At 42.1% G+C, this 17,723-nt stretch overlaps 1 protein-coding gene across 3 annotated transcripts in view; it reads left to right on the forward strand.

Moving 5' to 3' along the window:
* Positions 1 to 6,296: 6,296 nt before the first annotated feature.
* LOC120309907 (epidermal growth factor receptor kinase substrate 8-like) overlaps positions 6,297 to 17,723 on the forward strand; it is a 48,619-nt gene continuing 37,192 nt past the window's right edge. The window contains exons 1-6 of one of the 3 annotated variants that reach the window (XM_039347602.1): positions 6,297 to 6,704; positions 7,901 to 7,974; positions 12,564 to 12,690; positions 14,524 to 14,612; positions 16,129 to 16,203; positions 17,497 to 17,645. In XM_039347602.1, coding sequence (XP_039203536.1) covers positions 6,569 to 6,704; positions 7,901 to 7,974; positions 12,564 to 12,690; positions 14,524 to 14,612; positions 16,129 to 16,203; positions 17,497 to 17,645 — 650 coding nt within the window. In that variant the 5' untranslated portion in view covers positions 6,297 to 6,568. The remainder of the gene's footprint in view (positions 6,705 to 7,900; positions 7,975 to 12,563; positions 12,691 to 14,523; positions 14,613 to 16,128; positions 16,204 to 17,496; positions 17,646 to 17,723) is intronic. The other 2 variants (XM_039347603.1, XM_039347604.1) reach the window with 2 other exon arrangements.

A 17,723-nucleotide genomic window follows, 5' to 3' on the forward strand; every position in this document is an offset into this window, starting at 1 on the left:
AAGCTCCAATTAAATCTCCTCCTTGCTTAGGAAAGACGCTGTGTGATGTCAGAATCCAATCATATTTCATCTTTAATTATCGAATATAGAAACTCCCAATTCTGCCTTCTTTGGATTCTGCCATAAGAGGGAGAGAAGGGGGAGAACAAAGGGGCTTTATGGCCCTCACTTCCTTCAGTACACTTCAAAGAGCTGAATGCTGAATGTGTGTTTATTGTAACATCAAAGCGTTAACACTAGAGAACCTTATCATAACAAAGCAGGATACTTGCCTTTCATGTAGTTACCTGAAGTCTCCATTCAGACGGAAGAAAGAAGAAAGGGGGTGGAATTGTGATACTTGAAACTATCACTGGAAGGGGGGTTGATTGGGTGGGACTACTGGGGAACCCCTTAAAACCTTGAATGGGAGAGCTTGAACCCCAAGTCCTGTCTAGCATGCCTGCAACCATTTTCTCTTAATAAAGGATTCCTGTTGGAAGAATTATTCCAATAGTTCTGTCTTCTTAAGATGCAAAGTGGGGTGGGTCCTTACATTAGACAGGACTTGCAAAATTAATCCACCTGGAAGGGAGACCCTTGACGGGGGATTTTGCAAAAATTTACCATGTCAGACAATGAAGCAAGAGAGGGGAAAACTCCCTGGAAAGAGAGCCGCTGACCCAGTTGGAACCTTGCCAGATGTTGGGATCCGAGAGGCCAGATTCTCAGGAGAAGAAGTGGTGGAGACACAGGACCACAAGCCTCGCTGGTCGATGGGCGTTGGAAAGAAAAGTGAGTGGGGAAAGGAATCAAGAAAGGTGACCCTGAGACGGGGGACCAAGCAACCAGAATGGAAGCAGGAGATGGAGAAATCCCTGCACGCAAGTGAAGAGGGAGGAAGCTGGGCACCGTACTCAGACTGGATCCTAGAGAAAGCTATTGACCTGATGAAAAGAACTCTCAGCTCCCTAGGAGAGGAGAATACTGAACCCTACGGCCGCCCCAGTTCCTGGAGCCGCAAAGGGAGAGACACCGAGGGGGACATGGAACCTGCAACCCCAGGGACATCTACTGATCCAGGAGCTCCCACCCCCTGCCGGACCACAGATGCAATCTGGACGGAAGGCACTACCACCCACAAGGAGGCACCGATCCATTCCAAGACGTCCACCGTTGGAAGTGAAATTCAAAGGGGAGCAAACACGCTTGGGGTTTTTCCTAACCCAAGTCCTCAGCTACATGGAGGAATATGGGCAGGATATTCCCAGCGACAAAGCCCGCATCCGGATCGTGCAATCTGCCCTGGATGGACCAGCTGCGGATTGGGTAGTGAACTTGCATGACTCCAATGCCCCAGAAATCAGTAACTTCAACCGTTTCATGTCCTCTTTGAGAAGACATTTGAAGACCCCCTGGCTGATCGCAAAGCCCGTGAAAGGATAACAACGATGAGGCAAGGGCAAACGCCCAGTGGCTGAGTATACACAAGAATTCCGGGCCATTGCCAGCAAACTGAATTGGCCAGAAGACATCCTCCTTGGCCATTTCAAAGACGGACTAAACTATGATCTATATGATGTGCCTGACCCGAGGAGACCCACATCGACTTGAGGAATGTACGTCTGGCAGAGGAACAGGAGATCGACATTTGAAGAGGCATCGCGAGGAAAACATGGAGCAGCCCCCCCGCCGAGCTGACACACCAACCGGTTAAATCATCGGATACAGCCAAGAAAGCAGATGGGGTGTTTCAATGTGCGGAGAGGGAAGAGAAGGGCATCGAGCTGTAGAATGCCGCTCAAAGGCCCACCCAGCACAACCCAGACAGATCCCAATAACAACAAACACAGAGGGTATTCGCCTAAGCCAAAAGAAACAGCCATAGAAAATGAGGAAAATTGCAGGAAAGAAAACCCCACCTCTGCTCACCAAGGGGAAAAGAACTCCAAGCCTACCACCACAGGGACGGGGAGCCTCAGATGACAGCTCGGAGGGCGAACCCCTGGTAAATGGATGCATCACACCCATCTTCAAAACAGTGACTATATTAATCCCCCCCATGCCCGAAGCTGTGAAGGTGAAAGCTTTAATAGACTCTGGCTGCACCCGCTGCCTCATTAGCCCACCACTAGTGGGGAATCTGGGCATCCCATCCAGGAGACTGGAACAACCAATCTCATTTGGCCAGCTAGATGGATCCATAGCAGGGGGGGTGCCAGCTACCCTAGCCCCTTTGCCAATACATCTCTCCCTGGGCAACCAGGAAGAGGACTTAACGTTTGTGGTGACCCCAGGTTATGGAATGCCAATGATTCTAGGGATGAATGTTGAAAAAATGGAAACCCTGGGTAAATTGGAGGACGACAGAAATCAAATTCCTGAAGGGGACCCTATGGACTTAAAACCCCAAGGGAGGCTACCAGAATCAAGAATAGAAAAAGCATCCATAGGAGAGGAAAAAAGATTAACAGAAATACCAGAGGACTATAGAGACCTTGCTGAAGTCTTCAGTGAGGAGAGGGCGAATGAGCTTTCCCCCACCGACCCACAGACTGTACCATTGAATTCAAGCCTGGGGCAAACACTCCCGGAAACCCAGATTTACTCCATGAGCCCAAAAGGAGAGGAGGAAATGGAAAGATTATAAAAAAAAACCTGGAGCCGAGGTTTCATTGAACCAGCTAAGCCTAAATTGGCTGCCCCCCCCTTCTCTGGGTCCTTTTAGGAGAGAAGAGGATGGTATTTACGTTTATGCGGCGATATAGGGCCCTGAACACAATCAGTGAAAGAACCTATACCCGCTGCCCCTCATGAAAGACATGCTGTCACACCTATCGAAAGGGAAAATTTTTTCTAAACTAGACCTAAGGGAAGCTTACTATCGCGTGAGAATCAAGGAAGGGGACGAATGGAAGACTGCATTTAACTGCCCATGGGGTGCTATCAATTCAAAGTCTTGCCATTTGGATTACAAGGGGGCCCTGCAGTCTTTATGCAATTAATCAATGAAGTTCTAAGGGAGCACCTGTTTAAGGGGGTCCTTGTTTACTTGGACGACATTCTTATCTTTACTGAAACAAAAGAAGAACACGTCAAACTTGTCGTGCGGTTTTAAAGAAGCTGCGAGCGCTCACTATATGCCAAACTCTCAAAATGCGAATTCCACCAGAAAGATAGATAAACAAAACCTTTTTTTTAAAAGGGGGGGGTTGGCTATCCTATCCCCACAGGCATGAAATGAGGACCCAGAGAAGGTCAGAGCGTATTAGAATGGGCACCACCCCGCACAGAAAGCAACTTCAAAGTTTCTGGCTTTGAAAATTTTACCGCCAATTATCCCCTCATTTGCACACAGAAGCCTTGCCCCTCACAACTTACTATTAAAAAACGAAGGGAACATCACAGTACAAACCTAGCCATGCCACTAAACTATGGACAATGGAGTGCCAAGCAGCGTTGAGAGACTAAAAGAGACTTTTTTCTGCCGAACAGTACTAAGACACACAGATAGGACAAGCCCTTTCATAATACGGCAGATGCCGTGATTGTGGCAGTGGGGGCTGTGCTATTACAAGAAAATGATGATGCAGTATTGCAACCCTGTGCATATACATCTAAGAAACTCACGGAAACAGAACAGCGCTGGCCCGTATGGGAGAAGGATGCTTATGGGATACGTTGGGCATTACTCACGTGGCGACAGTTCCTGGAAGGCAACAAAATCCCCTTCCAGGTATGGACTGATCACAAAAATTTAGAAGCCCTGAAAACTTCCAGGAAACTCAATCCCAAACAAGACCGCTGGTCCCAGCATTTTCACCAATTCCAATTTAAGCTCAAACATTTACCAGGAAGAAAGAACTTCCTGGCAGATGCACTATCTCGCATGCCCCAATATAACAGCGCACGAACCACAGACTCTAGACCAATAATGGCAGAATCACAACTGGCAGCGCCAGTAACCACAAGAACCCAAGCCAAAATAAAACCACAACTGGACAGCCAAACTGGGATTGAATTCAGAAAAAGTTTGGAAACAGATGATTGGTTCCAGAAAAACAAACATGTGTGCACAATGAGAGACGGATTGCCTTGGGTAGGGGAAAATTTATATATACCAACAACTCAAAGACTAACTTTCATGCAACTTTGCCATGACACAAAATCAGCAGGGCATTTTGGATTTGTAAAAACTTTACACTTAATTAAACGGCAATTTTGGTGGCAATCAATAAAAAAGGACATAGAAAGTTATGTTGCCAGCTGCCCAACCTGTGCATCAGCAAAGAGGTTGCAAGGGAAATCGCCAGGGCTGTTACAACCAGTGGCAAGTCCCTCAGCCCCCTGGAGAGAAATAGCCATGGATTTTATAGTGGAATTGCCTGAAAGCAATGGGAATACTGTTATCTGGACAGTCACGGACCTATTTTCCAAACAGTTGCACTTTATCCCTTGCCAAAAAATTCCCACTGCAAAGGCCTTAGCAAAACTTTTTATCCAGCACATTTACAGATTGCACGGGGCACCCCAACGCATCATCTCTGATAGGGGAGTGCAATTTACGTCTACATTTTGGAAGGAATTTTTATCCCTCTTAGGGACCACTCAGTGACTGACATCTAGCCATCACCCTCAGACAGATGGACAAGCGGAACGCTGCCAGTCGGTACTTGAGCAATATTTGAGATGTTTTTTAAATTTCCAACAGAGGGATTGGACGGACTTACTTCCTTTTGCAGAAGTTGCCTACAATAATGCAGTCCACTCCAGCACAGGCTACACTCCTTTTCAAATAGACAACGGCCAAAGTTTCAACCCTATGCCAGAGTTAACCCCAAAAGAACCAACGATCCCTTCACTGAAAGAATGGATGGAAAACCTACAAAACACCTGGCCAATAGTCAGAAAATCACTAGATGAAGCTAGGGGGCATACAAAGCACAAGCCGGATAACAGAATTATATAAATAATTAATAATAAAATAAAAAAAGGGTTGAGCCTACACCATTCATTATAGGAGAAATGTTGTACTTATCTACAAAATACCTAAAGTCCCTACAGCCCTGTAAAAAACTTGGACCAAAATATATAGGACCTTTTCCAATTAAAAGGATCATAAATCCAGTAACAGTAGAATTAGAATTACCCAAAAACCTCAGGCAAATACACCCAATTTTTCATTGCAGCTTGCTGAAAAGAGAGCATCAGTAACCTCTACGGCCAAAAATCCCCCCCCCACCACCTCCAATCATGGTGGAGGGGGAACAACACTTCGAAATAAAAGAGATCCTTGACTCTAGGAGATATCGTGGAACAACTCAGTACCTAGTTGCCTGGAAACACCTCCCTGCCTCACAAAATGAGTGGGTCCATAAACGTCACGTCAGAGACCCGAAGCTATTGAAGAAGTTTCACACAGAGTATCCTAACAAGCCTAACTAAATTCTTTACTTGTGTTTTCTTTCAGGTGGATCTCTCGTATTGTTAAGAGGGGCCGGATCAGAATCCAATTATATTTCATCTTTAATTATCAAACATAGAAACTCCCAATTCTGCCTTCTCTGGATTCTGCCATAAGAGGGAGAAAAGGGGGAGAGCAAAGGGGCTTTATGGCCCTCACTTCCTTCAGCACACTTCAAGGGACTGAATGTGTGTTTATTGTGGCCTCTAAGCTTTAACATATCAAAGAAGAGTAATTGCCTTTCATGTAGTTATCTGAAGTCTCCATCCAGACGGAAGCAGAAAGGGGATGGAATTGTGATACTTGAAACTATCACTGGAAGGGGGGTTGATTGGGTGGGACTACTGGGGAACCCCTTAAAACCTTGAATGGGAGAGCTTGAACCCCAAGTCTGTCTAGCATGCCTGCAACCATTTTCTCTTAATAAAGGATTCCTGTTGGAAGAGCTATTCCAAGAGTTCTGTCTTCTTAAGATGCAAAGTGGGGTGGGTCCTTACACTAATTAAGAAACACACTTGGGAGAACCCAGAGGTTTACAAAATTATTACATTACCCCCCCCCTCTCTCTCTCATCACAGAGAAGGTTTGTTTTTGTGATCACAAAGAGTTGACACCAAACCTTGATACCTATTCAAATCAAATTAAACGGTTTCTATATTTTTGTGCTGAGATGGTTCTACTATGGAACATATAAACTTTGGTGGCGCAGTGGTTAGAATGTAGTATTGCAGAAAACTCTGCCCACAGCCTGGAGTTTGATCCTGACAGGGCTCAAGGTTGACTCAGCCTTCCATCCTTCCGAGGTCAGTAAAATGAAGACCCAGACTGTTGCAGGCAACTTGCAAATAATGCTTCTTCATTACAAACCACCCAACGAGTGCTGTAAAGCACTATGGGGCAGTATATAAGCCTAAATCCTATAGCTATTGGTAAAACTCAGCTTCACCACAAGGTGGGTGGATGAACAGACAGACAGATGGACAGACTACAATTGATCGCTGTTGCTATATGCCACTTCCGACGGCGAGGCATGGCAATACAAACTGGCCAATAATAAACATCTGAAATAGAAGATTGTGTTTTCTTGGTGTTTCAGTGTTATATCATTTTTTTTCCTGTTTTAGGATGATTTCCAGATCAGAGAGTGCCATTCCTCCACCTCCCAGAGCCCCAGCTCCTGTCCCCCCAGGGACTGTTACACAGGTGGATGTCCGCAGCCGGGTGGCAGCTTGGTCCGCGTGGGCAGCTGAACAGGGAGATTGTGAGTATTGCTGAAATTTTGAGATATGATTCAAAGACTGAGTGTTCTGCTCTGGACATTATTGAGCCTTGCCTTAGGGCAATATGACTCATTATCCTACAGTAAATGTCCTGGCAGAATAAATTGAAGGTATTCTACTCTCATTTAGCTTATGTTTCAACAATTGTTTTAGTTTACTTTTTAAAAAAATATTTTGACCCACATCTGGGAGGTCACTCCATAAAGCAGACATGTCAAACTCGCGATGTCACATGACATCGCACAACGTATCGGGACGGTTTTGCCATTGCCGGTAATGGGATGGGCGCAGCTTCCGCGTGATGCGTCCGGCCCATGGGCCGGCAGTTTGACCCCCCCCTGCCGTAAAGAGATTAAAATTGGGTTTCTAGCAAAATAATGGGAGCATCATTCCAATTCATGTTTAAAAGATAGAAATGTTTGGATTTCTTTGCAAGAATATTAGCAAGGCTTGTAGCCTTAGCAAGCCAAGTACATATTTTGAATTGACAATAGGTTGCTATTATTTTTTTCAAGATGATTACAAGGTCCTTATGTACAATGGTTCCTGTATCCCTCCAATATCTGAGGTTCCCTGGGAGGTATAATAGGACCAAGGGCCTCTATCATGATAGTCCTCTAAATAAGGGGTATATATTCTGGATGGTGTGACCCTGCTCTCTTTTTCCAATTCCAGGCAACTGTGTTGCATTTTCCAAATATATAAATGTTGATGTTTTGTTTCAGGTTTCATAGGCACACTGTTTCATTCATTACTGGGTTTCCAATTCTCACCATAGATTGAATGTTAAGCTTACCCAACCACCTGGGTTCTCACAAAATCCTAAGCCAAGTCATTACATTTTTCACACTTGGCATTAGTGGCCAAGATTTCATCAAAACGATGGCCTTGAAAAATTCAAGGACGAAAACTTCCATGATACCCAAACCCACAATGACCTATTGAGCTGGAAGAAGCTGCAAATCACAACACAGTTGGGAAAAAAAATACCTTCAAAATCATGCATTATTTGTTGGCTGTTGAATGCAACAGACTTTCTTGTTTCATTCATAGGAAAACCAATCAATCTTAACATGTTGTGAAAATATGAACACTACATTTTTCAAATTGGTGGTCTAATCACAGCCACTGTGTCTCTCCCCTGAAGAAGCTTCTGTTCATCTCCTTCTTTCTTTAGGTGAGAAACCAAAGCAATATCATGAGCATGAAGAAACAGCTGAAATGATGGCAGCCAAGATTGACCGAGATGTTGTAAGTGGCCAAAGAGATTGTTTGTGAGAGGTTTTGATGTTCCTCAAATTTGGTGGAGCAGTTGATATTATCATTAAGTTCCACTCACAATTTTTTCTCCCAGTAATAAATTTCAGGGCTGTGAAATAAGAAAACATTTAATGATGACTAATGTCAGAGTGCCATCCTTTGCTGGATACTATGTTTTGCTAGATGCCAGTCTGCCCTAAGCTATGGGGAGGAGGGAGCAGTGGGAAGATGGAATGTCAGAGCTGCCATCCTTCGCTCCCAACTATGTTTCTCTAGATGCCAGTCTGTCATAAGCTATAGGGGGAGGATCTCTGGGAAGATGAGGGAAACCAAAAGGAAGCTTTATGCCGTCCTGAGACATTCTGAGATCAAGAATCTGGGAATGAAATTAACACCTCTCCATCTATCCAACTATTGCAGGGACAGTTACCAAAACATCTTATTCTAATATAACTGGACAATGGAGAGATAGAGGGGTGGGGTGGAATGGGAAAGGGAAAGTTAACTAAGGAATCTTTGTGCGCAAACTCTTAGTTCTGGCTTTGCTCTACTGCAACCATTTGGCTTTTAGTGATCTTTAGTAAAAGTAATTTTTTTGCTACTAATGGAGTCGAGAGTATTTATTTCCTAAGGGACCACGTCAGGCCAGATCCATCAACTACGCTCATTTATTCCAGAATTCCATCTGCCCAATACTTCAGTTATGGAGAGGAGTTTTAATAAACACCTGCCACTTCTTCCTTTTCTTCATGTTGGCTTCTGCTCAGCATTTACTGGTCCTGGGTGCTTCCCTGCCTCTTCCCTAATGAGCAACATGCCTTATTTTTATTTTTATTTTTCTCAATCAGTTCCAGCATCTCCTGCTGGCCTATGATTGCCCCGGTGAGGTTTTTATACTCCGATTCCATTTCATTAAGCTCTGGCCAGCAATGGGAGGCAAGCGATCTCTTCCCAGATTGCAAGAAAAGTCCAACAGCAGGCAATATTATGATTTGTGTTGATTTTGATTAAAGCTGAGTTTTTCAGCAGTCAAGTGTGTAAAAAAAAAAAGAAGGCGTGGAATCTTGATTTGCATAATTTCTGGTTAAGTTTGGGAAAGTGTGTCTGCTTTTCATGTTTTATGTTTACTAGGCTGTCTGCCCCTGCCATAATTTCTTCATAAAGTGTGAAGCAACCCTGGGATTCAGATGAGAAATACATCCCTCAGTTGCCTAGCAACTGCAAGGTGGTTGTCTGGCACCCTCTCAGAACTAAGAAATGGCTGCCTGGAGGGGGTTAGTAGAGGTAGGGAAGAGTGAGGTGGAGGATTATAAGCATGGCAAGGATGTGTAGAGCAGAGGCCACCAACCTTTTGGGCACAAGGGACCGGTTCCGTGGAGAGAGTTTTGCCGTGGACCAGAGCGGGCTGCCTGCATGCCACCAGTTTCTGGCATCCCGTGGATCGGAGGTGGGGGACCCCTGGTGCAGAGGGTATTAGAAGTGGAAAGACCAAGATGCTATATTAACTACTGACCAGTAGGAGGCACCACATGACCACAAAATGCCCTGCATAGTCAACAAGTGCAACACCTGAGGGTTCAACTCCCACTAACAGCATCTAAGGAGAACATCTATGTCTGAAGAGTTCCACTTCACACAATAGGTTGGTGTAGTGTAGTGCTTTCCCCTGGACAAGTAGCTAAAATAACATCTGACGTTATTTAGGCTAACATAAGGGGAAGTGGTCTTGAAGTTTGTAGCACAAAAACAATTATGAGAGCATATTGAAAAAAAGGTTCTTTAAGACTGAGATAGCTACTGTATGTTCTACCTTGGTTTTCATATCAGAGCTTATCACAAGGATCTTCCCCAGCATCTGCCCTGGAAGTCTTTTGTCATGGTTCCGACAGATGAATCTCTTCAAAAGAACTTTGAGGCATTGTTTTCCTTAAAGAATCATTTATTCGAGAAACAAAATATCGGCACTACATAGTTGAAGCCAAAAACTGAATTCCCCTCCCCTGGGCACAAAGTAGCAAAGCACAATTCCCTCCTCCAATTTACAGTCATAAATCACATTCCCCAATTAGCTTGAAGTGTGGGCTTTCTCCCCAGCCTGCCAAATCTTTATCAACTCTGGGCACAATAAGCTTGGATTCCCAGGGCTGAGTTATTATTGTTATGACTAGCTGGACTCTCATCCACATTCCCCCCTCCCAGCATCAACTAACTCTAAAAGTGAAAGAGAAAAGATGGCTACATTTTCATCTGTTGTCAAAGCAAGAACATCCAATGTTAGCAGTGTTGACACTTTTGCATGTTGCTGATAATCCTGGAATCATGTTCTTTTTTGTGTACTTAAGATGAACTGGGAACCTTTGTATACTTAGGGTGCTGCCACATGAATTGGGAATGCAATCTATGATTTATAACAATTCCCTTTTGCAGATGTGGATTTCAGAAAAAGATCTGTATAGTGTTTGTGTGTGGGGGGGGGAAATGGCCAATTATTACTGATTATTTACCGTACTTCAAAAAAATTCCTGATAAATGTTCAAAGTTCCATAGGATTCCCACAACAACAACAATTGAAAACTTACTGCCTTAAGGAACAGCATGGTACAATTTATTTGTGGGGTTTTTGGTTTCCTTTGTTTTGTGCTTTCAAGTCAGTTTTTGAATCCTGGACAAGTTCCTGCAGTTTTCTCGGCAGGAAGTGGTTTGCCATATCCTCCTTTCCATGTGGCTGGCCCAAGGTCACCTAGCTGGCTTTGTGTCTAAGGCAGGAATAGAACTCATGATCTCCCAAATCCTCGCCTGATGCCTTATTATTATTATGGTTGGCTGGTTGCAAAGTCAGCCAGATGTTTAGACTGGATTTGGCATTTTTATCCACCTATTGAGTCCTTCCCAAGGACCTGGGATAGGCAGATGTTTGTTATTAAAGCAGTGTTTCTCAACCTTGACAATTTTAAGGAATGTGGACTTCAACTCCCAGAATTCCACAGCCAGCATTGCTGGCTGTGGAATTCTGGGAGTTGAAGTCCACATGCCTTAAAATTGTCAAGGTTGACAAACACTGTATTAAAGGGACCATCACAGGATGTAAGTTGCTCCAAGTAAAACATGCCTTTTGCAATTGATTAATGATAGTTTCTATCAGTGTTGATGGTGTTCAAGTTGTTCTGGGATTACACCTATTGCTATTGGTACTATCTTTGCTCATTAATAATATTATTTACTAATATTATTCTTGAAGAAGTTCATTGTTGTTACTGACCATTTTGTTAGGATTACAGGGAATATTTTCCTCACCAGCTCCTCTTCCCCCTCCATTTTATTCTCATAAGAACTTCCTTAGCTATTAAAAAATAACATTCAAGATAATGCACATTGTGCTTCCTGGATGATCTAAAGATGAACATAAACCTGCTCAGCCAATTAGGACCTTCTGGATTTAGGAATAAGGAAGAGTGTCTATCAAGGCCTTGCCAAACCACCCCCCAACAGTTTTAGCCTAGTTGACCATTATATTTTAACAATATCTGGAAGGCTACACATCCTCTCTCCTCCTCTGACCTTTATCCTACTAAGGGTCATGAATCAGAAAAGGAGATTGATAGACTAAGGCTGAAATAGCTATTTGGAGCCTATAGAACAGTGGTTCTCAACCTGTGGGTCGGGACCCCATTTGGGGTCGAATGACCATTTCACGGGAGTCACCAAACCATGCTGTCCGCCATTTTTTTCCCTTTTCCCTAGCTGTCCTACTCCCTCTTATTGGTGGCCACACCCACTTGGGGGTCACCACAACATGGGGAACTGTATTATGGGGTCACAGCATTAGAAAGGTTGAGAATCACTGCTATAGAAGCTTAATTCAGGACTGAATGAAAATAAAGAAGGCGGAGTCATAACTTTAAGACTATATTTGGATGTACCTTGGAACTGGCCCTCAACATCTCTTTGTACTAAGAGCTAAAAATACTTTAAATGGATCCAGACTCTCATTTCATAATTGTGGGGGAGGGGGGGGAAGGAACTAGAGCAGAAATAGTTTTATAAGTTCACAATTGCTTGCTATAAGATAAGACTAAAAAAAGGTTTCCCTAGAAGAGAGTAGGAGGGGAGGAGAGAAAGAGGAGGGAAGTAAGGAAGGTATTAGAGAGGGTGGACGCAGCCTGGGGGGAATGGGCAAGCGGCACCAATGTTATGAATTTATCTTATCTTGTAAATTGTATTTTGTATGTTGAATAAATGGAAAATAAAAAAAAATTATTAAAAAAAACAAAAAGGTTTCCCTAGCACTCCAGAAAGAACAAAGTTAAGCCAAGATCTTGTGTGGGAAGACCTTACTCAAATAATTGTGCTCCAATCTTTACCGAGCACAGAGCATTTACTGATGCTAGCTTGAGAACAAAGGGAAACATAGACCCAAGTGATATGGTAATAACAGCCTAATTCATTTTACAAAGCGTCACTTTTTGTAGATAAATGCACAGGTTCTCTGCAGCGATTCCCATTCTTCGTAACTAACAATACAACATCTTGGGTGACGTTCCTTACATTCATAAATGACACCCACTGTCTATTTCCTTTAGCAAATCCTGAATCATATTCTGGATGACATTGAATATTTTGTCACCAAGCTTCAAAAAGCAGCAGAAGCTTTTTCAGAACTTTCAAAGCGGAAGAAAAGCAAGAAAAATAAGAAGAAAGGGCCAGGTGGTAAGAATCAGAACCATTTCTTTTTTTTTTCCAGTATTTTCTGATCACATTTCACTCGCTGAACTGTTAAGAGTTCCTCTGTTCAGTTCAATAAGTAGTTTGCATTGGACAGAGCTCAACAAACTTTACCATTCAGTCATTCTCTGTTTGTTACACTCGAGTCATGTTTTGGGCTAGATTTATGTTTTAATGTTTGGCTAATGTTGACAAGAACAGGCAGATGATCTTTTCTCTATTCTGTCATTCGTTTGTATACATGCTCAGTAGAACAAAGAAAAGAGTATGAATCAACATTTAAAAAAATGGAATTTCAGTAAGGCAGGCGTCTTGAGTCAATTAATTCTTTTGTCTGGATTAAGGGTGTGTTAGTTTGGAGTATGAAATCTTGTGAAATGTTCCATTTCAAGTGCAAAATGGGCTCTTTCAAGTGTTTTGGAAGTATTCTTTTTGAGCCGGGAACAGACATTATTATCTCTTTCAAACTCTACATTTTCAAAAATGTTTGAAACAGCCCATCACATGCTTGTGTTTCCTGCTTTTGAAGTGGGATTTGCAAAAAATTTCAGAACAAAATAATTTGCATCTTGATGTATTAGGCATTTTCCCCCATGTGTGTGTGTGAGACAACCAGTGTGGTATTGTGGTTAAGGAACCACTGGTGTGGGAACCCTGGTGGTGTAGTGGCTAGAATGCGATATTGCAGGTAAACTCTGCCTACAGCCTGGAGTTCGATCCTAACAGGGCTCAAGGTTGACGCAAACTTCCATCCTTCTGAGGTCAGTAAAATGAGGACCCAGATTGCTGGGGGCAAGAGGCTGACTCTGTAAACCACTTAGAGAGGGCTGTAAAGCACTATGAGGCAGTATATAAGTCTAAATGCTATTGTTATTACTATTGCAAAAGTACAGGATGGAGGAGATTGATGCAAAGGTGCTAATTGCCAATCATTCACTTTTAGCCACAGACCAAAGTGGAAAATTACTTATCTATCATCCCACACTAGTCCCGTGTGGTAGATCAGTGTTTCTCAACCCCCAGTAACTTTAAGCTATGTAGACTTCAACTCCCAGAATCTCCAGCCCAGCATGCTGATTGAGGAATTCTGGGAGCTGAAGTACATGGAGCGTTCTGGGAACTGAAGTACATGTTAAAATTGCCAAGGCTGAGAAACACTGTAATGGATAACGTCCATAATCTTCAATGAAAAGACCCTCATCCTTTGTTGGATTGACTTGGGCTGATCTTCTCTCTCTCCCTCTCTCCCTCCCCCCCTCTCTCCCTCTCTCCTTATGTCTTCAAGAGTGGATATGTGTTGAGACTGGGGAATATGACAATCATGGGAATTGGGAGATGTAGTTTCAATGCACCTAGAGCAGGGGTTCTCAACCTTGGCAACTTTAAGACTTGTGGACTTCAACTCCCAGAATTCCTCAGCCAGCAAAGCTGGCTGAGGAATTCTGGGAGTTGAAGTCCACAAGTCTTAAAGTTGCCAAGGTTGAGAACCCCTGACCTAGAGCATAACACTTTGGGGGCAGATTGGTTATTAGCATTCTACAGAGTGAATTGCAGGAGAATAAATTTACATGAAGAAAAGGCCACCAACTTTTAAAAGTTTCTTGCTGATAACACTTTTATCCATTAGCCAAAGAACTGAGCTAGGACCCATGCTTCTATAATTTATTGAGGACATTCAAAATGATCCTTGAAGCTATACAGCCCATTTATACATCCGAGTCAGTGTAGAATCTGATCCTCCTCCTTTGCCAGTGATGAAAATATTTCTATAGGTACTCGTCTAAGTGATTTTGGTTTCACTGTTCTATTTTTCACCAGAGGGGGTCTTAACTCTCCGTGCAAAACCTCCATCTGCAGATGAATTTGTGGACTGTTTGCAAAAATTTAAGCATGGTTTCAACCTTTTGGTAAGTGAGTCTGAGCTGGCTACTCCAAGCAATTCCAGGTTTTTGTTGAAGCTTGGCATCAATGGTCTGTTTTTTAAAATCTGTTGTTACAATCTGCTACTGTGAATTTCACCAGCTTTCCTGTAAATTGCAACTTAGATTTCCTTAACTAAATACACTTGGCAGTTGTACAAACTGTTCTGAATTGTTTGTTTTAGAACAAAAGGGAAATGAACTAAGAGAGTGATCAAATAGTGGCATTATAGCTCACTTTCTTTAGAGATATGTTAAAAGTTTTTTTTTCCCATCACACTCAGCTAAAGTATGGCAACTTCCAGGACTGTAATGATTTTGCTGGATTTTTTTCAAGTTACAAACACAAGAATCTTTCTAGGATGCTAAGGACAATCTTCAGACAGTATATCAGGAATGTGTTTATATATTCCTACTTTCGCTCTCTTCTTCCTTTTTCTGCAAGCTTCCAATAACTCCATTTGGGGGTGGGCGGGTTGACACACGGATCATAGCATGTAAACTATGATTATTGATTGAATAACTATGTTATTGATTCTAGAGCTGGGGTCTTCAAGCTTGGCCCTTTTATGACTTGTGGACTTCAACTCCCAGAATTCCTCAGCCAGGCATGCTGGCTGAGGAATTCTGGGAGTTGAAGTCCACAAGCCATAAAAGGGCCAAGCTTGAAGACCCCTGTTCTAGAGCATAGAAATAGTTAGAAAGGAGACTATTTTAGTAATGTCACAATGATTGCATCATCTTAGACATCTGCTGCTTCTAATCTATGTGTCAATGCCTAATTTAGAATTTGCAGGATGGATACCAAAAAACCTGGAACGCTAAGGGAGACACCAGGACTAACTCTTGAAAAATCTTTAACATTTTTATAATAAAATCTTGAATTTAATAAATAAATCTTTAAATAATGTTTATTAAGAAATTGACCCTAAAACATACTTATTGCATCACGATGATATGACCCCCAAATGGCCTTTGTTAGTTTCTGAATGTTTCTTTGCACAAGCCATTCATTTCTTCATATATAAGTCAAGAATTCTTATTTATTTGTGGCTTACATCTAGTTCTTTTTACCCACTCATTTTTTTTTGGGGGGGATAATGTAGAATAAAGGGAGGGAAAAAAAACATCAGCAATGAACAGGACATGACTGCATTCATTGCTCATTTAAAAGATTGGCTTTGGTTTGTTCAGAAAACTATGGCTTAAATGCATCCTTATTTAGTTTAAGAAATTGTTTGATTAGATTGAGTAGATTAGATTGATTAGAGGATTAGTCATATCTATCTATCTATCTATTATCTCTCATTTATTTATTTATAACAAAATTTGTTTAAAATGTTGTTTAAACTTTTGGGATTTTAGCTGGCATCATTATATAAATGCAATTATCTTTTATTAATAACTGGGTTATGGCATGAACTGTGTTTGAGATATTTCAATGCCATTTTGAATTGCTGAACTGTATTCTCATACTCCATACTCTCTATTTTACCTTTTACAGGCTAAATTAAAGTCACACATCCAGAATCCCAGTGCACCTGAACTGATTCATTTTCTGTTTACTCCTCTAAATATGGTAAGTCTGAAATATTATTTAATATCTAGGGGCTCAGTTTATTTTTCTGAGTGCATCAAAACTTAATCCATGATGAATTCACAGTGTTGAAAGTAGAGGGTGTGTATCATAGAAAAAAATACTTCCTTTTTATTAGCTTCCTTAAAGCTAGCTTACTCCATTTCATATTGAAATAAAAAGCACCATCTGCTCTAAAAACCTTGCTGTTATTTTAATCAATTTTATCCATTCCAATTATTTTATTTGTCCCACAGTAGTCAATCAAGAAGGAGTTACACTAGATTCCAAAGCTCAAAATGCATGTTTAATCTACAGAGCACAAATAGTCCTTGAGTTTTGGAATTTTGGTCATCAATCAGAATATTCCATAAGCTTGGAATTTCAGTCATAGGTCATTGTGATAAGTCAAGTCATCAAGTGATCGGAGTCAACTTTATGACCATTTTACAATGGTTGTTAAGCAAGTCATTTTGGTCATTAAGCAAATCACGTGACTGTAAGTCTGAATCCAGCTTATCCAATAGGTGATTTTTACCGGAAAAAAAGTGTAAAATGTGATCATGTGACTATAGTGGGTGGTACGGAAGTTGTAACTTCGAGGACAGGTTGTATGTAAGTAACATTTTTTGGAGTTTGTCATAATTTCAAATGGTCATTAAACAACCGATCGTAAATTGAGGATTACCTGTATACATGGAAAAATGTACAAAAATTATAATTTTAGTAGCACTTAACCATAGCTCTTAGACTTATATACCGCTTCATAGTGCTTTTACAGCCCTCTCTAAGGGCTATAAATTGCCCCCAACAATTTGAGTCCTCATTTTACTGAACTCAGAAGGATGGAAGGCTGAGTCAACCTTGAGCCGGTCAGGATCGAACTGCTGGCAGTGGAATGCAGAGTCAGCCTGCAGTACTACATTCTAACCACTGCGCCACCACGGCTATATAATCTGTATAGATGCACATAGATTTTAAAAGGAACCAGAAATGGTATTAATCCTACCCCATTGCCTATGCCAGGGTAAGCAACCTTGGCTCTTTTATGACTCATGGACTTCAACTCCCAGAATTCCTGAGCCAGTATGGCTCAGCTTGGAAACTCTCCCTTTCCCCTCAGCATGGCTGGCTCAGGAATTCTGGGAGTTGAAGTCCATGAGTCATAAAAGAGCCAAGGTTGCCTACCCCTGGCCTATGCTAAATAACACAGCATTGATTCTCACTGCATACCACTACCAGCTCTATTCTGCAAGCGACCATGTTATCTCAGTGTGCATTTATTGGTTCTCATAGGTGGTTCAAACAACAGGAGGCCCCGAGCTTGCCAGCACAGTGCTCAGCCCTCTTTTGACAAAAGACACCATTGAGTTCTTACGCTGCATTGTCACAAGTGAGGAAGGACAACTCTGGGTATCCCTAGGCAACGCATGGACCAAAGCCAGGTAACATTTGAGTTGAGTGTTTTATATTTGAACTGTGTTAAACTTCATGGGCGTACCTTCCATGTTGGTTTATTTCCA

The sequence above is a fragment of the Crotalus tigris genome, unplaced genomic scaffold (assembly GCF_016545835.1).
Source record: "Crotalus tigris isolate CLP2741 ecotype Arizona unplaced genomic scaffold, ASM1654583v1 scf7180000018092.420879, whole genome shotgun sequence".
Classification (NCBI taxonomy): domain Eukaryota; kingdom Metazoa; phylum Chordata; class Lepidosauria; order Squamata; family Viperidae; genus Crotalus; species Crotalus tigris.